This window comes from Dermacentor variabilis, chromosome 1 (genome assembly GCF_050947875.1).
Source record: "Dermacentor variabilis isolate Ectoservices chromosome 1, ASM5094787v1, whole genome shotgun sequence".
Taxonomy (NCBI): domain Eukaryota; kingdom Metazoa; phylum Arthropoda; class Arachnida; order Ixodida; family Ixodidae; genus Dermacentor; species Dermacentor variabilis.
The window spans coordinates 261527824-261553109 of record NC_134568.1 but is presented as its reverse complement, the minus strand read 5'-3'; the positions used below and the strand labels follow the sequence as shown (position 1 = coordinate 261553109).

At 48.9% G+C, this 25286-nt stretch overlaps 2 protein-coding genes and 1 pseudogene across 2 annotated transcripts in view; 2 read left to right on the top strand and 1 right to left on the bottom strand.

Annotated features, from left to right (window-relative positions):
• Nucleotides 1-21140, top strand: part of LOC142563705 (uncharacterized) — a 77788-nt gene extending 56648 nt beyond the window's left edge. Inside the window, exon 5 of the mRNA XM_075674313.1 lies at nucleotides 20958-21140. Coding sequence (XP_075530428.1) covers nucleotides 20958-20993 — 36 coding nt within the window. The 3' untranslated portion in view covers nucleotides 20994-21140. The remainder of the gene's footprint in view (nucleotides 1-20957) is intronic.
• LOC142563689 (uncharacterized) overlaps nucleotides 1-25286 on the bottom strand; it is an 83326-nt gene that overhangs the window by 38908 nt on the left and 19132 nt on the right. The window lies entirely within an intron of this gene.
• LOC142567621 (U2 spliceosomal RNA) lies at nucleotides 9211-9391 on the top strand (annotated as a pseudogene).

Below are 25286 nucleotides of genomic sequence, written 5' to 3'. Positions count from 1 at the left end.
TAACTTTGTACCTCAAGGCTAGATAGTCAACCAACACTTTTACGTTGAAGTGCACAGTCGGTTGCGTGATGCAGCCTATTGATGCAGCCGTGACCTGTGAAACTCGGGCGGCCAGCTTTTGCTCCGCGACAACGTTCGCTCCCACACAGCACTGAGCGTGCAGCACTTCCCAACAAAAATGAGATGGCAACGCTACCTTGTGTACGAATCCCTGTATCTTGCCCAGTTTCGTTTTAATGCGTTCACATTCTGAAGGTACTTAACGGACTTTCCGGGGGCTATCTATCTGGCTAACCGTTTTCCCGCCAACGGGAATCGCTGTGTAATCCATGGTCGATCGGTTAGAGCACCGGGTGGGCTGTGCTGAGGGAACACTCTTCGAAACCAACCGTCGGACCTACTTGAAATTTAACTCGTTGAGTATGTGGCAATGCATACCTATACGTGCTGCTCTCCAACGAACCTCTTTCCCGCCGATATGGATCACTGTAGGTGCGGAACTGGGTATGCACCGCTCTTCAATGAAACGCTGACACTACTTGGAGCGCTGGGTGTGTGCCAATCGGCCTGTGCTGTGCCGGCCTGTGCAGGGGATATGTACCAGCGTTTATTTATTTATTTACGTTACTCTCAGGACCCAGAAGGGTGTTGCAGACTTGGTACCATTAAATATACATCCGTTCAAACAATTATTTTAGCGCGTTACAGAGTGGTGGGGGCTACAATAAAAAGACAAAAACAGATAAAGAACACGTTCAAACAATTAGTTTTAGTATTTAAAACGATAAACTAAAAGTGCAATCAGTTATTCCAGTTTTGAAAGGTGATGCGTCCTCCATGCAGGCGACAAAGGGGGAGGAGGCTGTTCCACTCGGCGTTGGTCTTTGGAAGAAAAGAATCTAACATTTGTGCGACAGAAAGGAATAAAAGCTTTAAACCGATTATCAAGACATGACGACGTGTGCGAAGGTTCTGAAATGAATTATTGTTTAAGTGAGTTATTTTGGTAAACGATTTTTTAAAAAGTCAGAGACAAGAACTCCTCTTTGAAGCTCTAAATATATAAGGCCAGGTTTTTATTTCATTAAAGAAACGCTACCTGTGCGGGAATGATTTGAAAGGATGAAACGAGCTGACCTGTTCTGAACTGGCTCAATGGTATCTGCTAATGTTATTTGATCAGGGTTCCGAACGGATAACGCATACTCTAGCTTGCGTCTAATTAGTGTTTTGTAGAGTAGTAAGTTTAAACGAGGTGAGTCTTTAGGGAAATTTCTGCGTATGAAGCCAAGGGATCCGTTTGTATTGTTTGTTCAATGTGCGCATGCCACGAAAGGTTATTGTTCAGTTGGACTCCGAGATATTTATAGGAAGTCACGTGCTCAAGGTTGGTTCCATGGATGATATAGCCAAAAGGAGTAGATGAAATTAAGCGACGCGAGACAGACGTAATATTGCATTTAGTGGGATTTAAAAACAAATGTCATTGTGAGCACCACCATGACTTGTTATCTAGACCTGACTGAAGAATAAAGTGATGCTTAGTTATGGCACGGTATGGAACGCAGTCGTTGGCAAATAGTTTAACAGAACTATTATTACTGTAGGCAAGTCGTTAAAGTAAGAATAATAACGGGCCCAGAACAGAGCCTTGAGAAACACCTGACTTTTCGGCATACTGTGGGGATGCATAATCGTTATCTCTTACAGACTGCATACGGTTTGATGGGAAACATATTCTAACCAGTTAACACTATTAAAGTCAATACTAAGAGTACCTAGTTTAAGGGGCAGTAAGTGATGAGACACCTTGTCAAATCATTTTGCAAAATCTAGAAAAATACAGTCAATGACTTGGCCTTTGCCTAAAGAGGAAGGAATGTTGCGTATAAACGATATTAGTTGCGTTTCTCAGGAGTTAGTTTTGGGAAACCCATGCTCAGATGAAGTGAAGGAAGAACTGCATTCCAGAAATGAGACCAGATGATACGGTGTCGACCGGGTGAGGTGGGTCTTCACCGCAAGAATCAGGAAACGACGACGAAGCCGGGCATCGTGATGATAAAAAAAAAGTTGAAAATATTTATTCACTTCATTGGTACGTGGTTGTGACTCATATCCGAGTCTCAAGCGGTTGTAATTAATATGCATATGGGGGACAGGACGGCCTTGAATAACCCCTTGCGGTCTTGTAGTCGTCGACGTCATCTTGGGGAGCCTGTGGAAGTATTAGTGCTTTCGTCAGGCTCTGCCATCGACGAGCTCCTGACCTCCTCATTTTCTTCCCTTCGTCCTTCCCTTTGTGTCAACTCGGGGAATAAAAGGGGTGATGCTGTTTCGGAGAAGAGGGCAATTGTGTCGACATGGGGACGCCTGCTTGAACGCTTCTCACACTTGACAGGTCGATGTCCAGGCTTATCGTTCCAGCCTTTTCTGGAACGTGACAAATCATCTTGTCATGGAAACGTACGCATGAATGTCTCTCACACTTGACAGGTCGATCATAACAGCCCGTCCGCCGCCACAGGAGGCCTCGAAGGGGTTGCAGTATCCAAGGACCTCGAAGGAAACCGGTAGACCTCGTGCCTCTGGTTCGTTTCGCCGATCGTTCCAAGGCCTGCCTGGCGACACCTTGTGGAAGTAAACCACGCCAAGCCCAACGCACAACAAACAGAGGGCACCCAACCCAGCACGAGAACTGCCAAGTTCACACGGTCTTCACCTAAAACCCTATCAGAATCGTACCCGAAGCCCTCGCTCGAGATTCCTGAAAAATAACAAAGGAGAAAACCAGACTTGAGTGCGTATTTCAACCAGGCTAATGCCTAACTGTAATGTTTTCACGGGGTGAAAACCGCAGCCGAAGGAAGAGGCGTAAGCAGAACCAAACGTGGTTTATTGCATGACGGCTCGTAGTGGAATGCGGCCCGGTGGCCGCGTGACTGGGCTAATATAGCAAGCTGTCGCGATAGTCGCGCCGCCGCTATCGCTCAAGCGGCGATAACACAACACGAACGTTTTTGTGTTTCCTTTTTTTCGAGAAAGCCACAGTTGTGAAGAGACCGAGAACGTATTGAAACCCAGCAATGGCGTTAATCATAGATTCACAACGGACAAACAAAACGCCTTCGAAGAACGAAAAGGGGCCGTTTACAACAAACAAACTTATAGATGCGCCTAATTCGACAATTACTACCTCTTAATGCGCACTCGATTGGATAGCTGTCTGAAGGCCTTCGGGCCTCCCCGAAGGCTACAAAGGCTGCCAGGCGTACGCTGCCCTCTGTCGTCGTCAGCCACTATGTGTGCCCGCGGCTTGCTTTTTCGTCCCTCAAAAGGAGCCCGTAAACGTCGGAAGAATTTCCAGCCTCCCTTTTCCCTCACTCTCTCGGCGCATTCTACTGCAGTGACAGTCTGACTGGCCCTGTTCCTACACGCATATCTCCGCCATGTTGAACCTTTCAGCCAGACCCTTACTTGCAGAGACGCTTTCAGAGTTGTTGTTAGGGGACGTCTTCGTTTTCACACCCGCCACAAGTTCTGCGTGATGGCCTGTTCCCTTGTCTTACGGACTGTCATGTGGCGACTTTCTCTATTTTTTGCTGAACCAAATACTTGGCTCGCTTGATCTTGTGCTGTTTAAACAATTTTTGCCATGTCAGGTGGTCGCCTAATGCACCTCTGAAGTTCCCGGGCGTTGGGTTCCTGCCCTGCTGGACAGACGTGGCATTCTCTTCTCCTTTTGACGAATCCGGAAAGTCGCCCAAGTGCGGAGGCACGGGTTAGTTTTTCAGCGCCTCCTTGAACCTTTTGGGACTCTTTAAACTGGTATCGTATCCGCAAGGAACGTCCTCCGGGATGGTCCTTGTTTCTACTTTCGCGACGTAATTGCTCTCTTCTTCCGTCGCGATTCCTTCTTTAACAACTTTCAGTAGGTCTAAAGAGCTTTCCGAATGTGTTAGTACCAAATTAGTCTCTAATTACTCTTCTAGCCCTTGCTGCGGTATTCTCATTAACCCGGATGCCTCCTCGCTAGCGCTTTTTTCACTGATTTCACTAGCTATGTGCTGTGCTTCTTGAGTGACTCTGTCATGAGGCATACTTTTGGCTTCCTTGCCGTGATTTATCTCCGCCGCGATTTAGCTTCGACTGTATGGTCGCCAAAACTCAGGCCCTATTTCTTCAACATCATTTCCGAGTGATGTGAAAATAAGTAGGGACAGTGTTTCGACAGATTTGGCGATACTGCTGCTTCATTCAGCAATAGTCCAAACGGCCTTTCAATCTTTACGCCGGCTATGGGCAAGCAAACGCTATTCTTCTCGACTACCTTCCGGATCCACGCATATTCCCCGGTGAAATCCTCAGGTTTCACAAACGCAGGGTGCACAATGCTCATTGTCGCAGCTGAGTCCCTAAGTACTTTACATGACATTCCATTCACTACTAGATCGCGAAGGTAGGGTTCCAAGAGGGCCAAGTTGTTATCGCTGTCTTTCACGAAATAAAAAAACAATTCTAGGCTTCCGACAGCCGATCGCAAGGTGCGCAGGCTCCTGGCAACGGAAACAGACGGTCGGTTTTCTATCCTCAAACGCTTTTTCTGTTTTTCTTTCGTCTTTTACTGCGGTGTTATTCTCTCCTGAATTATCGGGCTGCACGTCTTTTCTCCCTCATCCAGCCTTTTCGTGGTGAATGGGGTGCCTGTTTTCCTCTTTGCTGAATTTAGTGAATGGCCTGACGCGCGTTTTTTCGTGTTCGCGCCGTGCTGCGAATTCATTTGCTAGCACTGCAGCGCGTTCCAAGTCCTTTCGCCGGACCTATCTTGAATCCACAGGCGCCTCTCTTTGCTCAAGGACCCATAGAACTGCTGCAAACAGATTAACTCAACAATCTTGTCGTGACAACCAAACGCATCTTCCCCTTTTAGCCGCTCAATTAAATTGGCTTTCAGTTTATAAGTGAAATCTTGAAAAGACTCGCCCGGCCTTCTAGCTGTCTCACGAAAACGACGACGGAAAGCCTCCTCTGAGAGCCGATATTTTCTTAGCAACGCAGCTTTTACTTTCTGGTAGTCATCTGCGTCGTCTCTCGTTAGCCTTGCAATTATTTCCGTTGCTTCGCCAGGAAGAGCGGTCAGAATTTGTTGTGGCCAGCTTTCTAGTGCCAACCCGTTTTTCTCGCAGGTTCGTTCAAAAATAACGAGAAACAATCCCATGTCATCGTTTACCTTGTACGACGGCATGAGATGGTATGGTATGGCATGGTAAAATCTTATTGAAGTCCTGCAGATCGCGAGTCATCACGAAGCGGGCCGCTCCCACGTGGGAGCCGGAAGGCCAAGCCTCTCGACCGCATCGTGGGCTCTGGTGGACAGCCCAGAGTTGGTCAGCCAGAAGAGGGCTGTGGAGAACCGCTTCCCATCTGGCCGGCCTGTTATCGATGATAGAGCGTGACCGGGCACACCGCCAGAGCATGTGTTGTAACGTGGCTATTTCTCCAGAATCGCGGCAAGTACCATCGGTGTAAGTATCCGGATAGATTGCATGTAAGAGCGACAGTTGGGATACGTATTCGTTTGTAGTAGACGGAGCGTTAGTGCTTGAGCTCTATTGAGCCGCGGATGAGGAACGAAGCAGGTTCTCCGGCTGAGATAGTAGTGTTTAGTAATCTCCTTGTAGGTGGAGGGCGTGTCCCTGTTTTCTGGGTAGTCTGCTTCCGATCGGTCGGGGGTAGCGCGGTGAGCAAGTTCGCGCGCAGCCTCGTGAGCCGACTCGCTGAGGTTGGGAGAAGCACCCTCTATCTGACCCTGATGTGCGGGAAACCTATAAATGAAGTAGCGCGAGATTGCCTTGCCCCCAAGAAGTCTCAGGGCCTGTTTGGAAACGGTGCTTTTTTCAAATGCTCTAACTGCAGACCTTGAATCGCTATAGATAACATCCCGTGAGCTATCCAGCAGGGCTAGTGCAATAGCCATTTGTTCAGCAATTTTCGAGACCCTCCATGGTCCAAACCGAGGCAGCATTGGTGATTCCTTGCCGATCATCGACAGTGACGATGGTGAACGCCCGACGTCCCTTACAAAAAGCGGCATCCACAAAGCTGACCTGTCGCTGATAACTGTGTATTTACCTAAGGAGGTTGGCCGCCCTTGCCCTCGTCCTACTTCGATTATGATCAGGGCGCATGTTCCTAGGTATGGGCGCGACCGTAATGTTCTCACGAATCGACGGAGGAACGTCAGAGAGCCCCTCCGCTACCTTATCGGGGTGATATCCGAGTTCCTGCAAGATGGATGTCCCTGCCTTCGTTGTAGTGAGGCGAGTTAGCTGTGCGCGCTCCTGCGCCTCCGCAATCTCTTCCAGAGTATTGTCAATGCCAAGCTGCATTAAGCGCTCTGTACAAAGTGTATACGGGTAACCTGACAACTGGCTTAGTAATCTTCCTAAGCTGTGCATTCAATTTGTCCCGCTCTGCCCGTTTCCATCGATGCGTGGCTGCCACGTATGTAAAGTGGCACAGGACGAAAGCATGCATTAGTCGAATGAGGTTATCCTCCTTGAGTCCATGATGCCGATTTGATACCCTCCGAACTAAACGAATGGCACTTTCAGTTTTAGCAATTAGCTTGCCTATAGTCTTGCCATTTGTACCCCCTGACTCAACGATCATGACCAAAATCTTGATTGAATCGACTCCGGGTATGCAGCAACCGTTTCTAGTGTATAGGTTGATGTCTCTGTCTTTTAACGATGTCCACCCCTTGGGCCTTGGACCGCGTTTCTTGGGACTATATAGTAGGAGTTCCGACTTCAAAGGGGAGCGTCTGAGACCGGTGGGTTCGCAATAGGTTTCGATAGTGTCTATGGCCTCCTGTAAGGCTCCCTCAACCTGACCATCATTGCCTCCTGTGCACCATATAGTTATGTCATCAGCATACATGATTTGTTTGATGCCTTCAGTCTCGAAAGCTTTCTGCTAAGGCCGACCATGGCTATATTGAATAAAGAGGGGAAAATGACCGCCACCTGTGACGTGCCCCTCTCGCCAAGTTCCAGCATTTGTGATTCGAGATCGGCCACCCGGAGGGTAGCCTTCCTTTCCGAGAGGAAAGATCTGACGTAGTTGTAAAATCTCTCACCCAGATTGAGCCGAGATATTGAGGCTAGGATATGTGAATGTAGAACGCTGTCGAAGGCCTTTTCAATATCAAGCCCCAAAACGGCCCGAGTGTCGCTAGAGTCGTCTATGATTTGATGCTTAATCAGTTTCATAGATATGCTGTGTGGATAGGCCTGCTCTGAATCTTGTCATACTATGGGTGTAAATGTCGTTATTCTCCAAGAACTAGGAGAGTCGATTGAGGACCGCGTGCTTCGCCACCTTACCCACACAGGATGTAAGCGAGATGGCCCTCAAGTTGTCAGCACTAGGTGTTTTGCCAGGTTTGGGGATGAGTACTGCGACAGCAGTTTTCCAAGGCAATGGGACGGTTCCATTCCTCCAAATTTCATTAATTTCCTCTGTGAGATCCCTTATTTTTACTCCTGCTTCACCTGAACGTCTTTCATTTATTGAGATGTTATTTTCCGATTGCATGGCAAGATCCCGCTGCACGTCCACTTCTTTTAGATTTAGTTCGTGAGCTTTCTGTCTTCTGCAGCTTTCTGATCTTCTCGTTCCTTTATTTCTGCAGCTTCCCTTTGATCAGCTCTCTGTCTTTTCTCTGCAGCGTTCTGTTCAGCTTTCTCAGCTCGTTTCTCTATCTGTTCCAATGCTTCTGAAATTTCGTCGTCAAGAGCTTCACACTTATCAATCGCCTCAATAAGCTGCTGCCTTCTCTGACTTTTCCCGACCTCAATTCCCAGCTCTTCACAAATTAATAACTCTGGCTTTCTCCATTTGCTTAAATCTATGGTCAATGCCGAACGAGTACTTTCTTACTCTGCTGTGACGTGAGGAAGCTTTCAACAGGAGCCTGCACGTACAGAAAATAATTTGCAGTTTTAGAAAACACACGACCTAAAACTTCGCAAATTCTCAAAGAAAGTCAAGCGCTCACCATTCTGCTGAAGCCAGGACGAAGGGTGGAGTATGCCATTGCTACCAACCAGTTGATACGATCTTGACCGGGTGAGGTGGGTCTTCACCGCAAGAATGAGGAAACTATGCCGAAGCCTGGTATCATGATGATGCAAAAAAAAAGAAAGAAAATATTGTGTTCAGTTCATTGGTACATGGTTGTGACCAAGGAGGTTAAAGAAAGTTTTCCTTTAACCTCCTTGGTTTTTTAAAGTTTTCCTTTAACCTCCTTGGTTGTGACTCTCATCCGAGTCTCGAGCGGTTCTGATTAACACGGAGACCAGGACGGCCTTAAATAACTCCTTGAGGTCTTGTCGTAGACGTCTTCTTGGGGAGCCTGTGGATGTATTAGGGTTTTCGTCAGGTTCTGCCGTCGAGTTCCTGACCTTCGGATTTTTTTCCCTTCGTCCATCCCTTTGTGTCAACTCAGGGAATAAAAGGGGTGGCGCTGTTTCGGAGAAGAGGGCAATTATGTCGACATGGGGACGCCCGCTTGAACGCTTCTTGCACTTAACAGGTCGATGTCCAGGCTTACCGTAACCGCCCTTTTCTGGGACTAGGCAAATCATCTTGTCATGGGAACGTTCGCGTGAATGTTTAGAACGACAGAAAGCTGACCTAGTTGGTAAGGATTCATTATGCAAAAAAAAATCTCTCACACTTGAAAGGTCGACCATAACACAGGTTTGAAAATACGACGTGTTCGAGGATTTTGCAAGGCCAGCTGGTATATGAAATGGGTCTGTAATTGAGAGGAGAATGCGGGTTACTTGAGGGCGTATGCTGTATGTGTCCACCTAGTCACGCACCTCATCGCACTCCGAGAGCGCGCACACTGCTTCACCATAGCCAAGGCTATCGTGCGTTGGTCGACGTACCGCAGTGCAGTAATGGTCTTAAGATCACTCGAAAACCACAAGCAGTCACACACAACACAGGCCACGCAAAATTGGTTCCCCACAAACTCCCTCTGAAACCTGGCCATTGCTCCGGTGACACGTTCTAAGTTTGCGGCTCGCATTTCTTTCTGCCTCGCGGTGCTGGCGGGAAGCACGCTTACGGGAGAGCGGAAGGAAAGGAGATACGCAATCGCTTGGAATGCCGATAGAGAGAGGGTGGTGCGAAAGTACACATGGACAACGCGGCTCAAAGTGTAGTATCCGTTCTTCTCAGCTTAATATCGGATACGGGTTCTATTTGGACCTAGGATAAACTTAGTTTTGCAAGTTGGCGGAGTGTTTAAAGCCTGCTTCACCTCCGCCGCCGGTCGACCCGGTATTGCACTATCTTCGGGATCGACCTACGTAGGGGGAGAAATTCTGTATCTACACGGCTCGATAGACGCACGCAACTTTTTCCAGAACATACATATAGCCCCCCCCCCCCCATATGCAGCTTCGCTGTAAAATAAACAAAAAATAGAAGAAAGATTTAAGCATGGTGCAAGGTGTGTTCTGTTTGCATTTTGATAGCCGAACACCGTATCTCTTAAAATCGTATCTTGCACCGTGCTTTAGAAATAACTTTTTTTTTTTCGTTGAACACCTTAAGCTGGCTAACGTTAGCTTGGGCACCCTATAGAAGCTTTATGGAAGTGAAAAGGGATGTTTAAAAATGTATACAAAATACTAGAATGAAAAACATGTATAGTATACCTGATTAACTCGAGCAGGCTAGGTGACTGTCTGTCACGGCTACCTTTCAAAGGGGATGTCAGTGAATCATCATCATCATGTAGAAGTGGTGTATACGGCGGCTATACGCTAGTGCTTGCGGTGCGAAGCGGCTTCGTCGTTTGCAAGAACGACGGGGCTTTTTCGATATCTGTATTTGATCAAAACGCGAGACGCAGTCACTGGGCTGATTGCAAAAATAATATTTGAGGAAAAGTACGTTCTTTTTTTTTTGTAACAGCAGTATTCCTAACCAAACCCGTTTTTCTAAACCGACCTTCCATTCTCCCAACATTCGGCGTACCTTTAGTTTCTATTTCAACCTTAAATTCTTTTGTTTTCGGCGAGCTCTCGGGCTGTCATCAAGTTTCTTTTTCAATTATCTTTCTTTCTTCTGTTTTTCTTGCGTCGCGCCTGTATGTTTAGATTTTGTCGGTGAATATTTGTGTTCCTAATTTGGCCTGTGCTGAAATGTGCTGTGTGTATCACGCTATTCGACACTTGATCCAATACACAGAATGAAAAATGTCTTCGAGAAACAGGCTAGGGGCGCTATAACGTAAAACTATTCCTATATGTTTTTATTCCAATCTCCTGACGTCAAATTTGTATAACCACCGACGCAAGCATCGGGCGGTGATCCGCAACGTTGCCCGAACAGCCTAATCAAATGCTCTCCTAGTTTATAGGAGGTCACTTTTCTTTGCTTTCAAAATGAATAACATTGCGTACATTGAACGGTTTTTCTTTTGTCATTGGCTGCCAGGAGGCGAGGAGCACGCTCAAGTGGAGAGGGTTTCGATGGGGCCGAGCCGGCATACTGAAAATAGATAACCGGATCAAGAGGGTGGTGCCGGCGTCTGCCATTGGTCCGCTTTCCCTTACTTAGCTTGCGGTGTACGAGGGAACTTGCCATGTACGAGCTTGCGTGTACTTAGCGGCGGCGTACGAGGGAAGGTTAAGAATGCCGCTAAAGCGGATCCTCAGCAAATAACAGTTGGCAGAGCGAGGTCGTAAGCGGGCCGAAAGTGTTCGAAAACGTTACACGGCCACGCAAAAAGTTATTATACGCAAATAAACCTATGCTCGGTGGCATGTGCGAGTAGCCAGTGCCTGAGCAATTGGGGCAGCCATCTTTTGTTCTTTTCGGAACGGGGCAGCTTGCGCCTATTCAGAAGAAAATTCAGTTTTGCTCGGCATATGAATGTATCTTTAACGCATATACGTCACTTTGATGCTGTGAGTTTTAGCGGTTTTGTGACGTCGCGCGACAGGCATGTGAAGTGGGTCCAGCCTTAAACTTCTGGCCAATAGCAGAGGACTAACGGCGAAAAAGGCGTCGAATCAGAAATAACCATTTTTCTTTTGTTTGGTCCAATCATACATAATCAGTGTGTACACGTGATATCAGATGGGGAGCTATCGCGGTTTTCGTGACGTTGCGTGACAGACATGCGAAGCGGGGGTGGTCCAAAAAAATTTGGCCTATTGTGGAGGGCTGATTGCAGAATTGGAATAGAAAAGTTTGGTATAGCTTTACGTTACAGCGTCCTCGCAAAGGGACAGTGAGCAATGCAGGGATGTGACGTTGCAGGAATTATAAGTGCATTTTATCTTCGAACAGGAATAGATTAATCCTTTATTCGTAACAGTATACGCGGTATATAGCGCACCCAAGTATATTGCAGAAAGGACAAGTGGGTAGATCAATCACCGGAGCTAGTTGGTGGCCGTTCATGATTGTATTGCGCATAGTGTTGCACTGACGGAAGAACTGATAGACGAACATAAAAGAACAAGACGTGGACGTATGCCCATCCGTCAGTGTAACACTAGGCGTAATACAATCATGGACTGGGTAGATACAACACCGCGTAAACATCAGTACATTTGCTCAGTCATTCGGCCATTCACCGCAGTGGGCACAGCCCGATGTCTGTAAGATCCTCTGCGTACTCCCCGCTTCTTCTTTTTTGTCGCGTTGACTAATAACAGAGAGGCAAATAATAATAGAAGAAAGGCTGGCGGGTCCACAGGGATGATCCGTTGCGTTACTTTGATCTCGCCAGGCTCCTTTCAGCGAAGCGCATGTATGCTCGCAGGTGCCAGCCGATCCTACATGGTTCCCTGCTCAAGTTCAATTCACTGTCCTTTTTACGTGAGAACCGAGACCATAAAAATATTAAAAATGCCGCATAAATTTTTGGTTTATATTCTCGGTTTAAATTGAAATTGACCGCGATAGCTTCGACCGCCTTGTATACTATGCCGTACCAGTTAGAAACGCTTCCAGGAAAGATAAGTTCCCAGGCTTTTGATCAGCATCTTCCGACATGACATCCCCTGCATCTTTGCAGGTGACGCTATTTTAATTCATTGTCGACTGCAGAGTCACCTGCGTCTGTAGCCATATCGTAAGAAGCCAACAAACACATAGAGGAAATTACTTGTGCTTAATAAATGAAGTAAAGAAATGATAAATTAATGTAAATGAAAGTGGATGAAAAAACAACTCACCGCAGGTGGGGAACGATCACACAACCTTCGCATTTCGCGTGCGATGCTCTATCAATTGAGCTACTGCGACGCCGGTTGCCCATCCATTTTCTTGGGTATTTATGTTTCCTAGTAGAACCCTGGGAGTGTTAGCCAGCGCCACCACTCGCAGACCTTGGCGGCGGGTGGGGCACATCCTTTCTGCCGCAGGCGTCATGAGAGCGTGATATTGCTACGGAACAGTATTTGCGATGACAAAGAGGCGAGCAGGGTGAAGGCGACGACGATTAGAGGCTAGCGCGGGCTGTTGCCTCTTGGCCAAGTGCGGCGTATTGCCGTGTAAATATACTTGTATATAGCTTTCGCCGGCGTCTTCCTACGTAACATATCTGGTGTAGGTGGACGTTCCCTGTACCTTGTCACGGAGCTTCGCAGTGGACGGTACGTCGAGCCTTCCTTCATGGCTCCCGGCGACGACAACTCGACTCCGCCGGCTCCGACACCTGCTGCCACTTCGACGACCTACATCACTCTCCCCGCTCCCCGTGATCCTGGCGTATTCTAGGGCAAAGATGGGGAAGACGTCGAGGACTGGATCAGCCTGTACGAACACGTCAGCCGCAATAACCGGGGGGACACTACTATCACGCTCGCCAACGTAGTCTTTTACCTCGGTGGCACACCTCGAGTTTGGTTTCGGACGCACGAAGATGAGCTCACAAGTTGGGATTCGCTTAAGCAAAAGCTCCGAGACTTGTTCGGCAACCCCTGCGGTCACCAACTTGCCGCGCAGAAGGCGCTTTCCGGCCGTGTGCAGACATCAACAGAGCCCTACTTCACGTACATCCAGGACGTCTTGGCTCTGTGCCGCAAAGTTGACGCACACATGACTGAGTCCGACGAGGTCTTCCACATCCTCAAAGGCATTGCCGATGACGCCTTCAACTTGCTCGTTTTTAACAACGTGGCGACGGTTTATGCAGTTATAAAAGAGTGCCGCCGCCTGGAACTCGCTAAAAGCCGACGTATCGACCAGCAGTTTGCCCGTCTGCCCAACACCCCAGCGACATCTTCCTGTGCCGACGCTCCTCGTCCCAACAACACTGGCGATGTTACCAGAATCGTCCGGCGTGAGATCGAGGCCGCCTATCTGGCTGCCTTCGACTCCAGCCCCTTCAATGCACCTGCAGTCACGGTTTCCCTGATCCAGGCAATTGTCCGCCAGGAGTTCGCAAACATGGCTCTTCACACCATCTGCTCGGCCCATCGCCCTGATACCCGCCCGGTTTCTTCGATTCCGCCCCGTCCCGCATCTTCTTACCCACCATGTTTCCGCAACCCGTCTGAATGACGCACTGCTGACGACAAGCCCATTTGTTTTCACTGCCACCGAATCGGGCACATTTCTCGGCACTGTCGCAGTCGCTGGAGTCCCCCAACCGGTCTACTTATACTGCCTACTCTCGCCCCCCAGGTGGCCTTTCTCGTCCCTATGCTGCCCGCTCCGATAATGCCGCTACAGATTCTCCTGCGCCGAACCACCTCTATTCTCGTTCGCCCTCGTTCGCCTTCGCTCCCCCCCCCAGCCCCGTCGCTCCTATTCGCCGACTCCCTTCGGACGCCGCTTCCAGCCGGAAAACTAGACGATGCAGCGCCTCGAGGTGACGCTGCATTGCTCCCTACGCCACCAAATCTTCTACTGGCGTTGCCCACTCATCTGAACCTTATTGACGTGCAAGTCGACGGTGTTTCTGTATCTGCTCTCATAGACACTGGGGCGCATTTGTCGGTAATGAGTGCTGACCTTCGTAACCGGCTGAGGAAAATAATCACGCCCGCCACGACGCCTGTTGTCCGTGTCGCCGATGGCGGAACAGCCCCTGTAATTGGTATGTGTGCCACCCGCGTCTCCTTCGCCGATCGCTCCACTATCGTGCTATTCACAGTCATCGCCCACTGTCCCCACGACATCATCCTCGGCTTAGACTTTCTCTCCGCACATTCTGCTCTCATTGATTGTTCCGCCAGTACTCTCCGCCTCTACCTGCCTGTTCTGGATCCCGCTGAACTACACCCCAGTCGCCTCAGTTCCGTCGACTTCGTTCGCTTGCCACCTTCGGCACTGACTTACGTTGACTTCGTGTCATCCCCACCAGACCCCGACGGTCACTACATCGCGGCTCCTATGCAAGACGTCCTCCTTGCAAAAGGGATCACAGTACCTCATACAGTTTTATCTATTAAGGCGAATTGCGTCTGCCTGCCAGTGGTCAATTTTGGCTTGACGACACAAGTGCTGCCACGCGGGATGTCTCTGGCTCAGCTTTGCTCATTCGAGGATCACTCAGTAGCATCTATTGCAGTAGACGACAATTCAGCCGATCCTCCTCTACCATCGCAGTCGGCAATTTGTACCATCGCTGACTTACAGAAAATTATTGCGCCCGACATGCCGAACGCAATCACCAAGCACTATTACTTAGGGCGCAGGGCATTCCCGTTGCCACATCCTAAATTAAGTAGGCCGCAGGCGGTTAGATTAAGGCTTCTGCAGACACGGACGTACCCTAACCCGGTCATCATGAATAAAATTAATCCGGACTGCGGGGTTTCAGTCTATTGTAGTAAGTGTGGGGGTTTGCTCGATTTACAACACATGCTGTGGCGCTGCTTGGCGTTGGCCGGTGATGGTTCTCGAGGTGAACAGTGGTGGCAGCGAATGCTGCACAGTGAAGTGCTGGCGGACCAACTCAGGGCTGTCCAGAGGGCCCGTGTGATGGCAGAGGGGCTCGGCCTCTCTGTACCGACGTGGGAGCGGCCCGCATCAGTCCCAGACTGATCCCTCAGGACCTAAATAAAGTTCTTCATACCATGCCGTCCGAGCACGCTCGTGAGCTCTACCGCGTTCTGTTTTCCTACCACGATATTTTTGACTTTAACGATCGTCCTTTGGCCCAAACCACAGTTGTTAAACATCGCATTAATACCGGCGATGCCCCTCCTATTCATCGCCGCCCGTATCGAGTATCACCGGCTGAGCGTCAAGTTATTTACGCCGAAGTTCGCAAAATGCTTGCCAAGAACATGATTGAACCGTCATGTAGTCCATGGGCGTCACCTGTTGTACTGGTAAAAAAGAAGGATGGATCATGGCGCTTTTGCGGGGATTATCGGCACCTTAACAGGGTTACCAATAAGGACGTGTACCCGCCGTGGTTGCTCAATGGCTATGGTGTTGGGCTGCTGAGCACGAGGTTGCGGGATCGAATCCCGGCCGCGGCGGCCGCATTTCGATGGGGGCGAAAACACCCGTGTACTTAGATTCAGGTGCACGTTAAAGAACCCCAGGTTGTTGAAATTTCCGGAGTCCTCCACTACGGCGTGCCTCATAATCAGAAATAGGTTTTGGCACGTTAAACCCTATAATTTAATTTTTAAAAAAGACGTGTATCCCCTACCTCGGATGGATGACGCCCTTGACTGCCTCCACGGTGCTCGCTATTTCTCCTCTATTGACCTTCGCTCCGGCTACTGGCAGATTGCCGTGGACGATCTCGACCGCGAGAAGACTGCCTTTGTAACATCCGACGGTCTTTATCAATTCAAAGTGATGCCGTTCATTCTATGTAACGCTCCTGCCACTTTTGAACTCACGATGGACTCCCTTCTTCACGGTTTCAAATGGTACACGTGCCTGTGCTACTTGGACGACGTTATAGTGTTCTCCCCAACGTTCGCTACGCACCTCGAGCGCCTCTCAGCAGTCCTGCACGTTTTTCCGCGAGCCGGTCTGCAACTCAACGCATCGAAGTGCCGATTCGACCGTCGCCAGATTTCCGTCCTTGGACATCTCGTTGACGCGAACGGAGTGCAACCGGACCCAGGCAAGATCCATGGTTTTACGAACTTCCCTGTTCCAAAGTGTGTCAAGGATGTGCGCAGCTTCATCGGTCTTTGCTCGTACTTCCGCCGTTTCGTGAAAAATTTCGCGGCCATAGCACGACCACTCACTGAGCTTTTGAAAAAAGACGTCCCTTTCCAGTGGGGAGATAACGAGGCCTCTGCATTCTCGCTTCTAATCGACCGTCTCACAACGCCTCCCTTTCTGGCCCATTTCGATCCTTCTGCGCCTACCGAAGTCCGTACTGATGCCAGCGGTCACGGAATTGGCGCAGTACTGGCACAACGCCAGCGCGGCCACGACCGTGTTATCGCTTACGCCAGCAGCCTCCTCTCGCCCGCGGAGCGCAACTATTCCATCACTGGGCGTGAGTGTCTGGCCCTAGTTTGGGCGGTTTCGAAGTTCCGCCCATACTTATATGGCCGACCCTTTTCCGTTGTCACAGACCATCACGCGCTTTGCTGGTTATGCTCACTGAAAGATCCTACACGAAGACTTGGTCGCTGGGCCTTACGCCTCCAAGAATATTCGTACTCTGTCACCTACAAATCTGGCCGACTACACGAGGACGCTGACTGCCTGTCTCGCTACCCGGTATACGAGCCTGACGACGCCTACAGTAGTACCGCCAACGGCATTTTCTCTGTGTCTGCCTTCGCTAACATCGCCGATGAGCAGTACCGAGACCTATCGCTGCGACAAGTCATCGAGCGTCTGTGCTCTACACCTACCGACGCATCCGTTCCCCGATATGTCCTCCAGGGCGGCGTTCTGTACGGAAGGAACTTCCTCCCTGACGGCTATGATCTTCTTCTTGTCGTGCCAAAACATCTAAGACAGATTGTGCTCTTTGAGATGCATGACGCACCCACTGCAGGACATCTTGGGGCAACCCGCACGTACGACCGCATCCGCCGCCGCTTCTATTGGCCTGGTCTCGCTCGCTCCGTCCGACGCTATGTTGCTGCCTGTGATCCCTGCCAGCGTCGGAAAACACCTCAGGTGCTGCCTGCCAGTCATCTACAGCCGATCACCGTTCCTGTGGAACTGTTCTTTCGTGTTGGATTAGACCTCCTCAGTCCCTTTCCCATGTCATCCTCTGGGGACAAATGGGTAGCCGTCGCAACTGATTACGCCACCCGATACGCTATCACGCGGGCTCTCCCTACCAGTTGCGCCACTGACGTCGCGGGCTTTCTCTTGCGTGACATTATCTTACTTCATGGCGCCCCGCGACAGCTGCTTACTGACCGTGGTCGTAACTGCCTCTCAAAAATTATCGCCGACATTGTGCGTTCCTGCTCCATTCAACACAAGCTGACTACCTCATACCATCCTCAAACCAGTGGCCTGACAGAGCGGTTAAACCGTACTCTTACCGATATTCTGTCAAGTACGTTTCCAAGGACCACCAAGACTGGGACATTGCCCTTCCTTACGTCACATTTTCGTACAATTCTTGCCGGCACGACACCGCCGGATTTTCTCCATTTTATATATTGTGCGGTCGCGAACCGACCTTGCCCCTAGACACGGTACTTCCTCCTGCTGCAATCTCAACAAGCGAATATGCGCGCGACTCCATCACCCTCGTGGACCATGCACGCCAGCTTGCCCGTACTCGACTGACGGCCTCGCAAACCACTCAGCAGCGTCAGTACAACGCCCGCCACCGTGACGTACAGTTTTCGCCTGGTGCGCTCGTGCTCCTATGGTCGCCCTCTGGTCACGTCGGACTTTCAGAGAAGCTCCTCTCGCGATATACAGGGTCCTACCGCGTGCTGCGCCAAGTGACGCCTGTGACGTACGAAATTGCTCCTCTGCGTTCAACCTCGTCCTCTACTCTGGCATCTAGTGATGTTGTGCACGTCAGTAGGCTCAAGGCCTATTACACTGCTTCCGAGTCCGGCGTTTAGCCGCTCCGGGACGGCGCTTTTGCCGCCGGGGGTAGTGCTACGAAACAGTATTTGCGATGACAAAGAGGCGAGCAGGGTGAAGACGACGACGACGATTAGAGGCTAGCTTGGGCTGTTGCCTCTTGGCCAAGTGCGGCGTATTGCCTTGTAAATATACTTGTATATAGCTTTTCGTCGGCGTCTTCCTACGTAACAATATTGTTGGGTGAAGGCAACCGGTCAATAAACCCACACATGCTACCTGAAGGCTTCAATGTTGCCGGATTGGAGACCCTCGTTATGTAATAAACGAGGAAAAGGGGGGTTAACCGAGGGGCCTGATTTTTATTAGCCATATCATAAGAAGCCAACAAACACGTCTGTAGTGGTAACCTTAACTGGGGCCTTGCGTAGTGGGCGGTTGCGGAATAGCTTTAACCACCTGGTGTTCTTAAACGCCCAACCAAAGAACAGGACATCGAATGCTTTTTGCATTCTGTCCTCATCAGAATGCAGCTGCCGCAGTCGTGTTTCTAACGCGCGACATCGTGCTCAGCTGCGAACGCCGTGGAGACTCAGCCAGCGTGACTGGCCCCTTCCACTTCCAGTTGCAGCTAGGAGCAATGCAGAGCCACTGCCGTTGACTATTTGGCGTTGCTTCTCACTAAATGACTATATGTATACGTTGCAGATAACCGCAAGAATAAAAAAAAAGAAGTCGCAGTTTCGCTCGAAAGGCGAAGCATCGATTCTGATAGCAAATTAGTAGATAGCTATACGCAGTAAGGATAGTAGTTTTATCGGCCGTATAAACTTGCAAACATTCGCTTACTAAGCTAACAAACATGGTGTCACGCGTGCAAAAGCAAACATGAACGCGTCTCTCGCGATGATCGTGGAAACTCGCTGTCAAAACACTGGAGTGAGGAATCCCGGCAGCAGCAGCGAGTAAATTGACCTTTGTGGCTGCCTTTACTGTCAACGCGAACTAAGCGACGAGAACAAAGCGCACACGAAGCTATCAGCACTCGGCGCGCTCTCTGTCCCATCGCAGATCGCTTTCGAGATAGGGCCCGCGCGGCTGCGCCATACGCAGCAGCTGCTGGAGTATGCCCCCCCCCCCGTTGCTTCGCACGCGACGAAAGACGGCGCGCTTCCGCCCTTGCGCGCGCGAGATTCAGCCGCTATCGTCGGCTCACCCTTGCACGTTTTGACTAGCACACACCGCGCGGCGGCTATGTTATCGCCCTTGGACTTTATACGGAACATCACGGCGGCGGCAGAAAGGCGCCTGGAGCGTCCTAACTGCTATCGCAATAAAGAAATCATTGATTAACCCAAAATGATTCGAAATGGAGAAACACGCGCTTTCGCGTTGCTTCGCCGGCCGCGCCGTACAGGCCACGCGACTTAACGTAAATGCACGGCGCTCACTCGCGCCACTACCTTTATCTAGCTCACTGTAATGCTGCAAAATGTGGAGCGGAAGAGAGAAGACGCATACAGTGGTTGGCTGCAAAAGTAGTGACTGACATTCAAGGAGTAGAATGAATCTGTGTGACTAAGTCCACGGACCGCTGCTACATAAGGACTACCTGTTACCGGTCACCCTTCGCGTTGCACGGCTTTCCTTGAGGATAATAAAATTCACTCGATCATCCGCCAGCGTTCTATCACTAAACTTTAAATAAGGTCTACAACCCCAGAACGTCGGCAAGAGTGAGTACCGGTCGTTACACTGTGACAAAGGGACTAGTGCCGCTTCCTGGCATAGCAAGCTTCTCACATGTTATTAGAGCGCAGCTCTTAATGACCCGTTCCTGCGGCGAGCGTCCGCATCGGCGGCGGCGGCGTAAGCGAGCGAACAAGCGCAACAGCAAAAGAAGAAAGAGCGAACGCGGAGCGCCAGATGAAAGACGCGAGCCGCGAGCACCAATGAGAGCGGCTCGGGACATGCGTGCCTGCAACTGGTTTCCTTTTGACCCGCCCGACCGCTCGATGCGTACTCGTATCTGGTCTCAGTCGGACCGCTAGTTTCTTATTATCGTCTGATCGCGTCAGCTCTCGCTCGTGCTTGTTCGGTTTGCTTGGTTTGGTCTCGTTCGCGCCTGTTTCGATTGTCATGGTTTGCGATTGTTTTGCAACCTGATTGTATGCGCGGTGCGAATGGTGTAGTACTTTCTGGAAGCCGAGCGGCACCATTGCACTGGAACCATCGACGAGTCATGTATAAAAGCCGACGCGCTTGACCCGCGGATAATATTTTCGACGATTGCTCACCCTACTACATGTCTCTCTCAAATTCCTCCCTCAATATAAATAAAAACACGTATGGAGCTGCGATCAAATGTGGCATTAGGGAATATCGTAACCGTCTGTGAATTTTTCCACGCATTTACAGCCAGCCGGACTCTTGACTGGTTAACATCCCTGCGTTCTCTTTATCTCTCACTCACACGCCAAGTTATGCCCACTCTATCGCGAAGGTATCAAGAATAAGCGAATTGGCGCACACTTTATTCAGTGTGCCGAAACATATGGATGACGGCGACTACACCGACAGCACAATGTTTGAAGTTGAACGTTTCGTGTCGGTCCACAGAGTAAGCGAGGGACTAGCAATAATAGGTGTTTGCTACAAGCTATTGCAAGGAACAGTACATCAACATCCCAATTAAGTGGGAGCCTAGATCATCACTGCAACGGATCGGGCATCCCTATGTACTAATACACTCTGTCTTAAGTTCACAGTTGTCGTTCACGGTTTAGTTATAACATTTACTATTCTTTATGGCTCGTGCTAGAGAACTTTGCCTTGCCTGGAGGAGTTATATTCTTGGCCCCGTTATGGTCCCGGAAATATACACAGTATGGTGTACTGGCTGGTGCTATTTAGTATTTTGTACGCAGTTCCTGGCGGCGAGCGGCGGCGGCCTAACCGAGTGAAGGAGCACAGCGAAAGATGAAAGCGAACGCGGACCGCAGCTGGAGATGAAAGACGCGAAGAGGAAAGCGGAGAGGAGGGCGCTGCGGAACCATGAAGCGGACAGCGGAGGAGGGTATGGCGAAGGCGTGAGAATAAAAACGTAGTTTGGTGACGATGGCTACGAGATGGCGCCTGAAGAGCGCACGTCGTAAAATCTCTTGATCATTTGAAAGTAACGCCACTCTTTGAACTCTGCCGCCACCGCGCGACCTCCTCGTCTCCTCCTCGCCCCTTGCATGTCCACCCACGCGGAAACCAGTTTTGCCCCCGTTTTTCTGCACGACGATTCGTCTCCCGGCCGTTGCCCTTGGAAACGCGCGGATCTTACGTTTTGCTTGTGCTTTTCTTTTTCGTTTGCGCCATTTTTCTCCTCAGCTGGGCTGGCTCGGCGCTTTAGGTCGCCGTAGCGAACGTTGTACAAAGTGTTTCCTGCTCTATGTGGTAGCGCTATGCCGTGCTGTTGCGCATATAACTGCAGCAAGAAGCCTGAAGATGGTTATGCCGTTTTTATGATACCACAAGGAAAGCGTGACAGCTTGCGCAGGAAGCAGTGGCTGCATAACATTGACCAAAAAAACTTTGTTCCTACAAGGAACAGCGTTGTTTGCGAGCTGAGGCATCTTTCTTATTGCTCGTAGCCAAGTATCCCGTAATGCTGCTTTCTTTTTTTTCATTCTTCCGGCCTGCTCACCACCGTTTTTGTTGTGGCAATTTTTACGTTGTATAAAAATGCGGTTGTCCCCAGTATGCTTAATATTCTGCGGCGGCTCCACCTCGCACGTCGCCAACTCTTGTTATTCATTCGGAAACGCAGCACTATAGATTCTTATTTCCGCTGTGAACAAGTATGTGCGAAGATACAGCCTCTCTATCGCACTTCTCGCGATTGTTAGCCTCCGCTGCCTGTTTTACTGAAAATTGAAATAGCGGTTTGTAGAGGAGCTATTATTTCTAGCTTACGTCGATCTGTGCGACAGTCAGATACAATGAATGCAAGCCCTGAAAAAATTTGTGGCAAATATACCTGTGGTATTGCGGGTGATGAGCACTAGCTAGTCCACATTGCGTTTCCTTTTTAAGTTTTAAGGCGAAAGCCTTTAGATCTCTATGCTTCAAGGTGGCGTTGTGAACAGAAAATATCACCTGACCTAAGGAAGGCCAGAGGCGGCCCAAAGCATGTCCACTCCAGCATAAGAGAATGATTAGCCAAATTAACTAATGATTCATTAGTGATTGAATTAAGGTGGATTAGAGCGTATTAAGGAGAATTAAAGTGCATGAATAATGATTAATAATAATAATAATAATAATAATAATAATAATAATAATAATCTTTATTTCACTCATGAAGTGAGGGCGTGCGGGAAAAAAAGCTGACAAGTCAGCTTGACTAGCTCCCAGCTCCCCGGAGTGCAAAATAGAAGAAACAGAAAGACTTTCTGCATGGCAACATAAAAACCACAAACAAATAGTAATAGTAATGCCGCAATAATTTTTCGATAACAGTGAGAATAAGTAACTATAGAAATAAAAGTTTGTTAACTGCGTGATGGACCATTGTTAAAGGAAACGTACAAACATGAAAAAACTGCATGAAAACATGAAAAAAAAACATGAAAAAAACTGGATGAAGGAGGAATAGGGTGGATTAAGGTGAATTAGGGTTGATGGAGTATTAAGACCGATTACGGTGATTAGGGTACATGAACAAGGATTAGGGAGGATTAAGGTGGGTGCAAGAGGATTAAAGTCGATTAGGGTACATTAAGGTAAACTAGGGTTGATAAAGGAGGATTAATACCGATTTAGATTAGGGTAGAGTAAGGTGGATTAGGGTTTATGGAGGTGGATTAGGGTGTATTAAGGTGCATTAAGATGTATTAAGCAGGCTTAAGGTGCATTAATAAGAATTAAGGCAGATGAAGGAGCATTAGGGAGGATTAAGGGGAATCAGGCTCGATGAAGGCGTATTAAGACAAATTAGAGTGGATTAAGAAGGATTAAGGTTGGTGATAGAGGATTAAGGTTGTAAAGCCTACTGTAATAAACTTTATTCCAGCTAATCCGTCATCCACCTTAATCGGCATTAATCATCCTTAATGTACCTTAAATCCATCTTAATTCACCATAATCCACCATTCATCCTCTCATCGACCTTAATCCTCCTTCATTTACCCTAATTCACGTTAACTCTCCTTAATGCACTCTAATCCACCTTCATTGACTTCAATCCACCCTGATCCTCCTTATTGCACTTTAATCCTCCTTAATCCACCCTAATACTCCTTCATTCACCTTACCCGCGATAATTCTTAATGCACCGTAATCCACCTTCATCGACTTTAATCCTCCTTTATCGACCCTAATCTTACTTCATTCACTTTAATCTCCCTAGTCCACCATAATCCTCTATAATGCACCTTTATCCACCTTCATTCACTCTAATTCACCTTCATCGACTTTAATCCACCCCAATTATCCTTAATACACCCTAATAACCTTAATTCATCTTAATCTAATCACTAATCATTACTTGGTTAATCAGTAATCATCTCTTATAGACGGCTGCACATGTTCTGGTTTGCTTCCGGCCTTCCTTCGGTCACGTGATATTTTCTGTAGCTCACAACGCGACCTTGAAACAGATCTAAGGCTTTCGCTTAATAAGCTAAACACAAAGGGATGTACCACAAGCAATACTAGATCAGGCGCACAAAGTAAAGCATCTCATCATGTGGCTGAACAGTTGCCTGGAGTATAGAACTCGCCTCAAAGCTCCTTTTACATCAGTATAGCCCGTTCATACGACTTTAAGAAAATACCAACCTCTTCATAAACCTGGCGTTCAGCATCGTCGATGCTGTTATGAGCATTTCTCAAAATTTTCAGCACCACTGGGGCCCGCAACTGGCCCAAAATAACATGCCTCCATAGAATGCTGCGGCCCGTCCGCGGGAGCCCAGGAGAAAAAGCGTGCCGTGCGTAGCCGGCGGTTGAGGAGAATCGAGGAGGAAAGCGCCGCGAGGATGAGAGTGTCGCTACTTTCAAATTATCAAGGGGTTTTAGCGCGTCGTCCGGAAGGTGTGTCGGCGGCGGCTGCTGTGAGTCACGCCCACGCGTCACCCACGCGCTGGCTTTCACGATCTCTCGATCAGCGAGGCAGTCGTGTCACACTTCGCTCCGTTTGCGACGTGCCGCACGGGACAGATTGTCCGCGCCAGCCAATATATCGCGAAATGAAAACACGCATAGAGCGGCGCTCAAATTTCGCATTAGGGAGTATCGTAATCATTGGTGAATTTTTCATGCACTATATACTTTCGGCAAGCGCACCTGTAACGTCCTCGTGTAATTTTTTGTACCTACACTGTCCAGTTCCTCCATATTTGCGTTTTGAGCCAATGAGAGAGGCGTAGCTGGTCAGTGCACCAACCAGAGCTGACGATATGGCGAGTTCGACAATAGGGCGGAATTTGACCGCTTAGCAGTGCGCAAGTTTCTTAGGCCTTCGGGCTACCGCACTGCTGCCACGGAGCGTTTTCCCGCCAAAAATGCGTTGCAGGATCCTGCGAAAATCTCTCGTGCACTGTCTTTGCCACCTCTGCGCGCTACTCCGAGCATTGGCCAAGCCACAGCAGTCACGCCGGCAGTCTTGAAGGCACGGCCGCTGACAATTAGGGCTCGCAAATGGAGATTACTGTTACAAAAGATACTTTGAACGGTTGATTCGAAGTGTAGCGGGTCTTAAGTGCAAGTGTACAAAGTTTGAAGCAGAACTGTTGAGCCGTTCGCTTACAGTAATGATTCTAAAATTTAAATCGCTTCTCGAAGTAACATTTTAAGGCTCCGACGGTAATTTGGAGATTTAATGCTGTACGTCAACGTACATACAACTTCGTTATTTCTCCAGAATATTCCTGTTAATGCACGCTTTATACTCCAACGAAGTTTCCCCTAAATACGCCTATAGTATAGTTCCCAAACAGCAAGCGTTTTAGTCCACGGAAATGCACCGATACATAACTGAACATTTGTCATTTATCGCGGTGGCCACTAACGAAAGCTGTGACATTTAAATATCTCCAGCTTTTTCCTCAAAATAGCACCTTATTTCTACTCATTTTCAGCTCAATATGCCCTACAGTTCTGAACCAATCACCTATTAGGGGAGAGAGAGAGAGAAAAAAACCTTTATTGTTCCTATTAGGGGAGACTGAAGTGAAACGGTAAATCAGTTTAGACTGGTAAAGTGT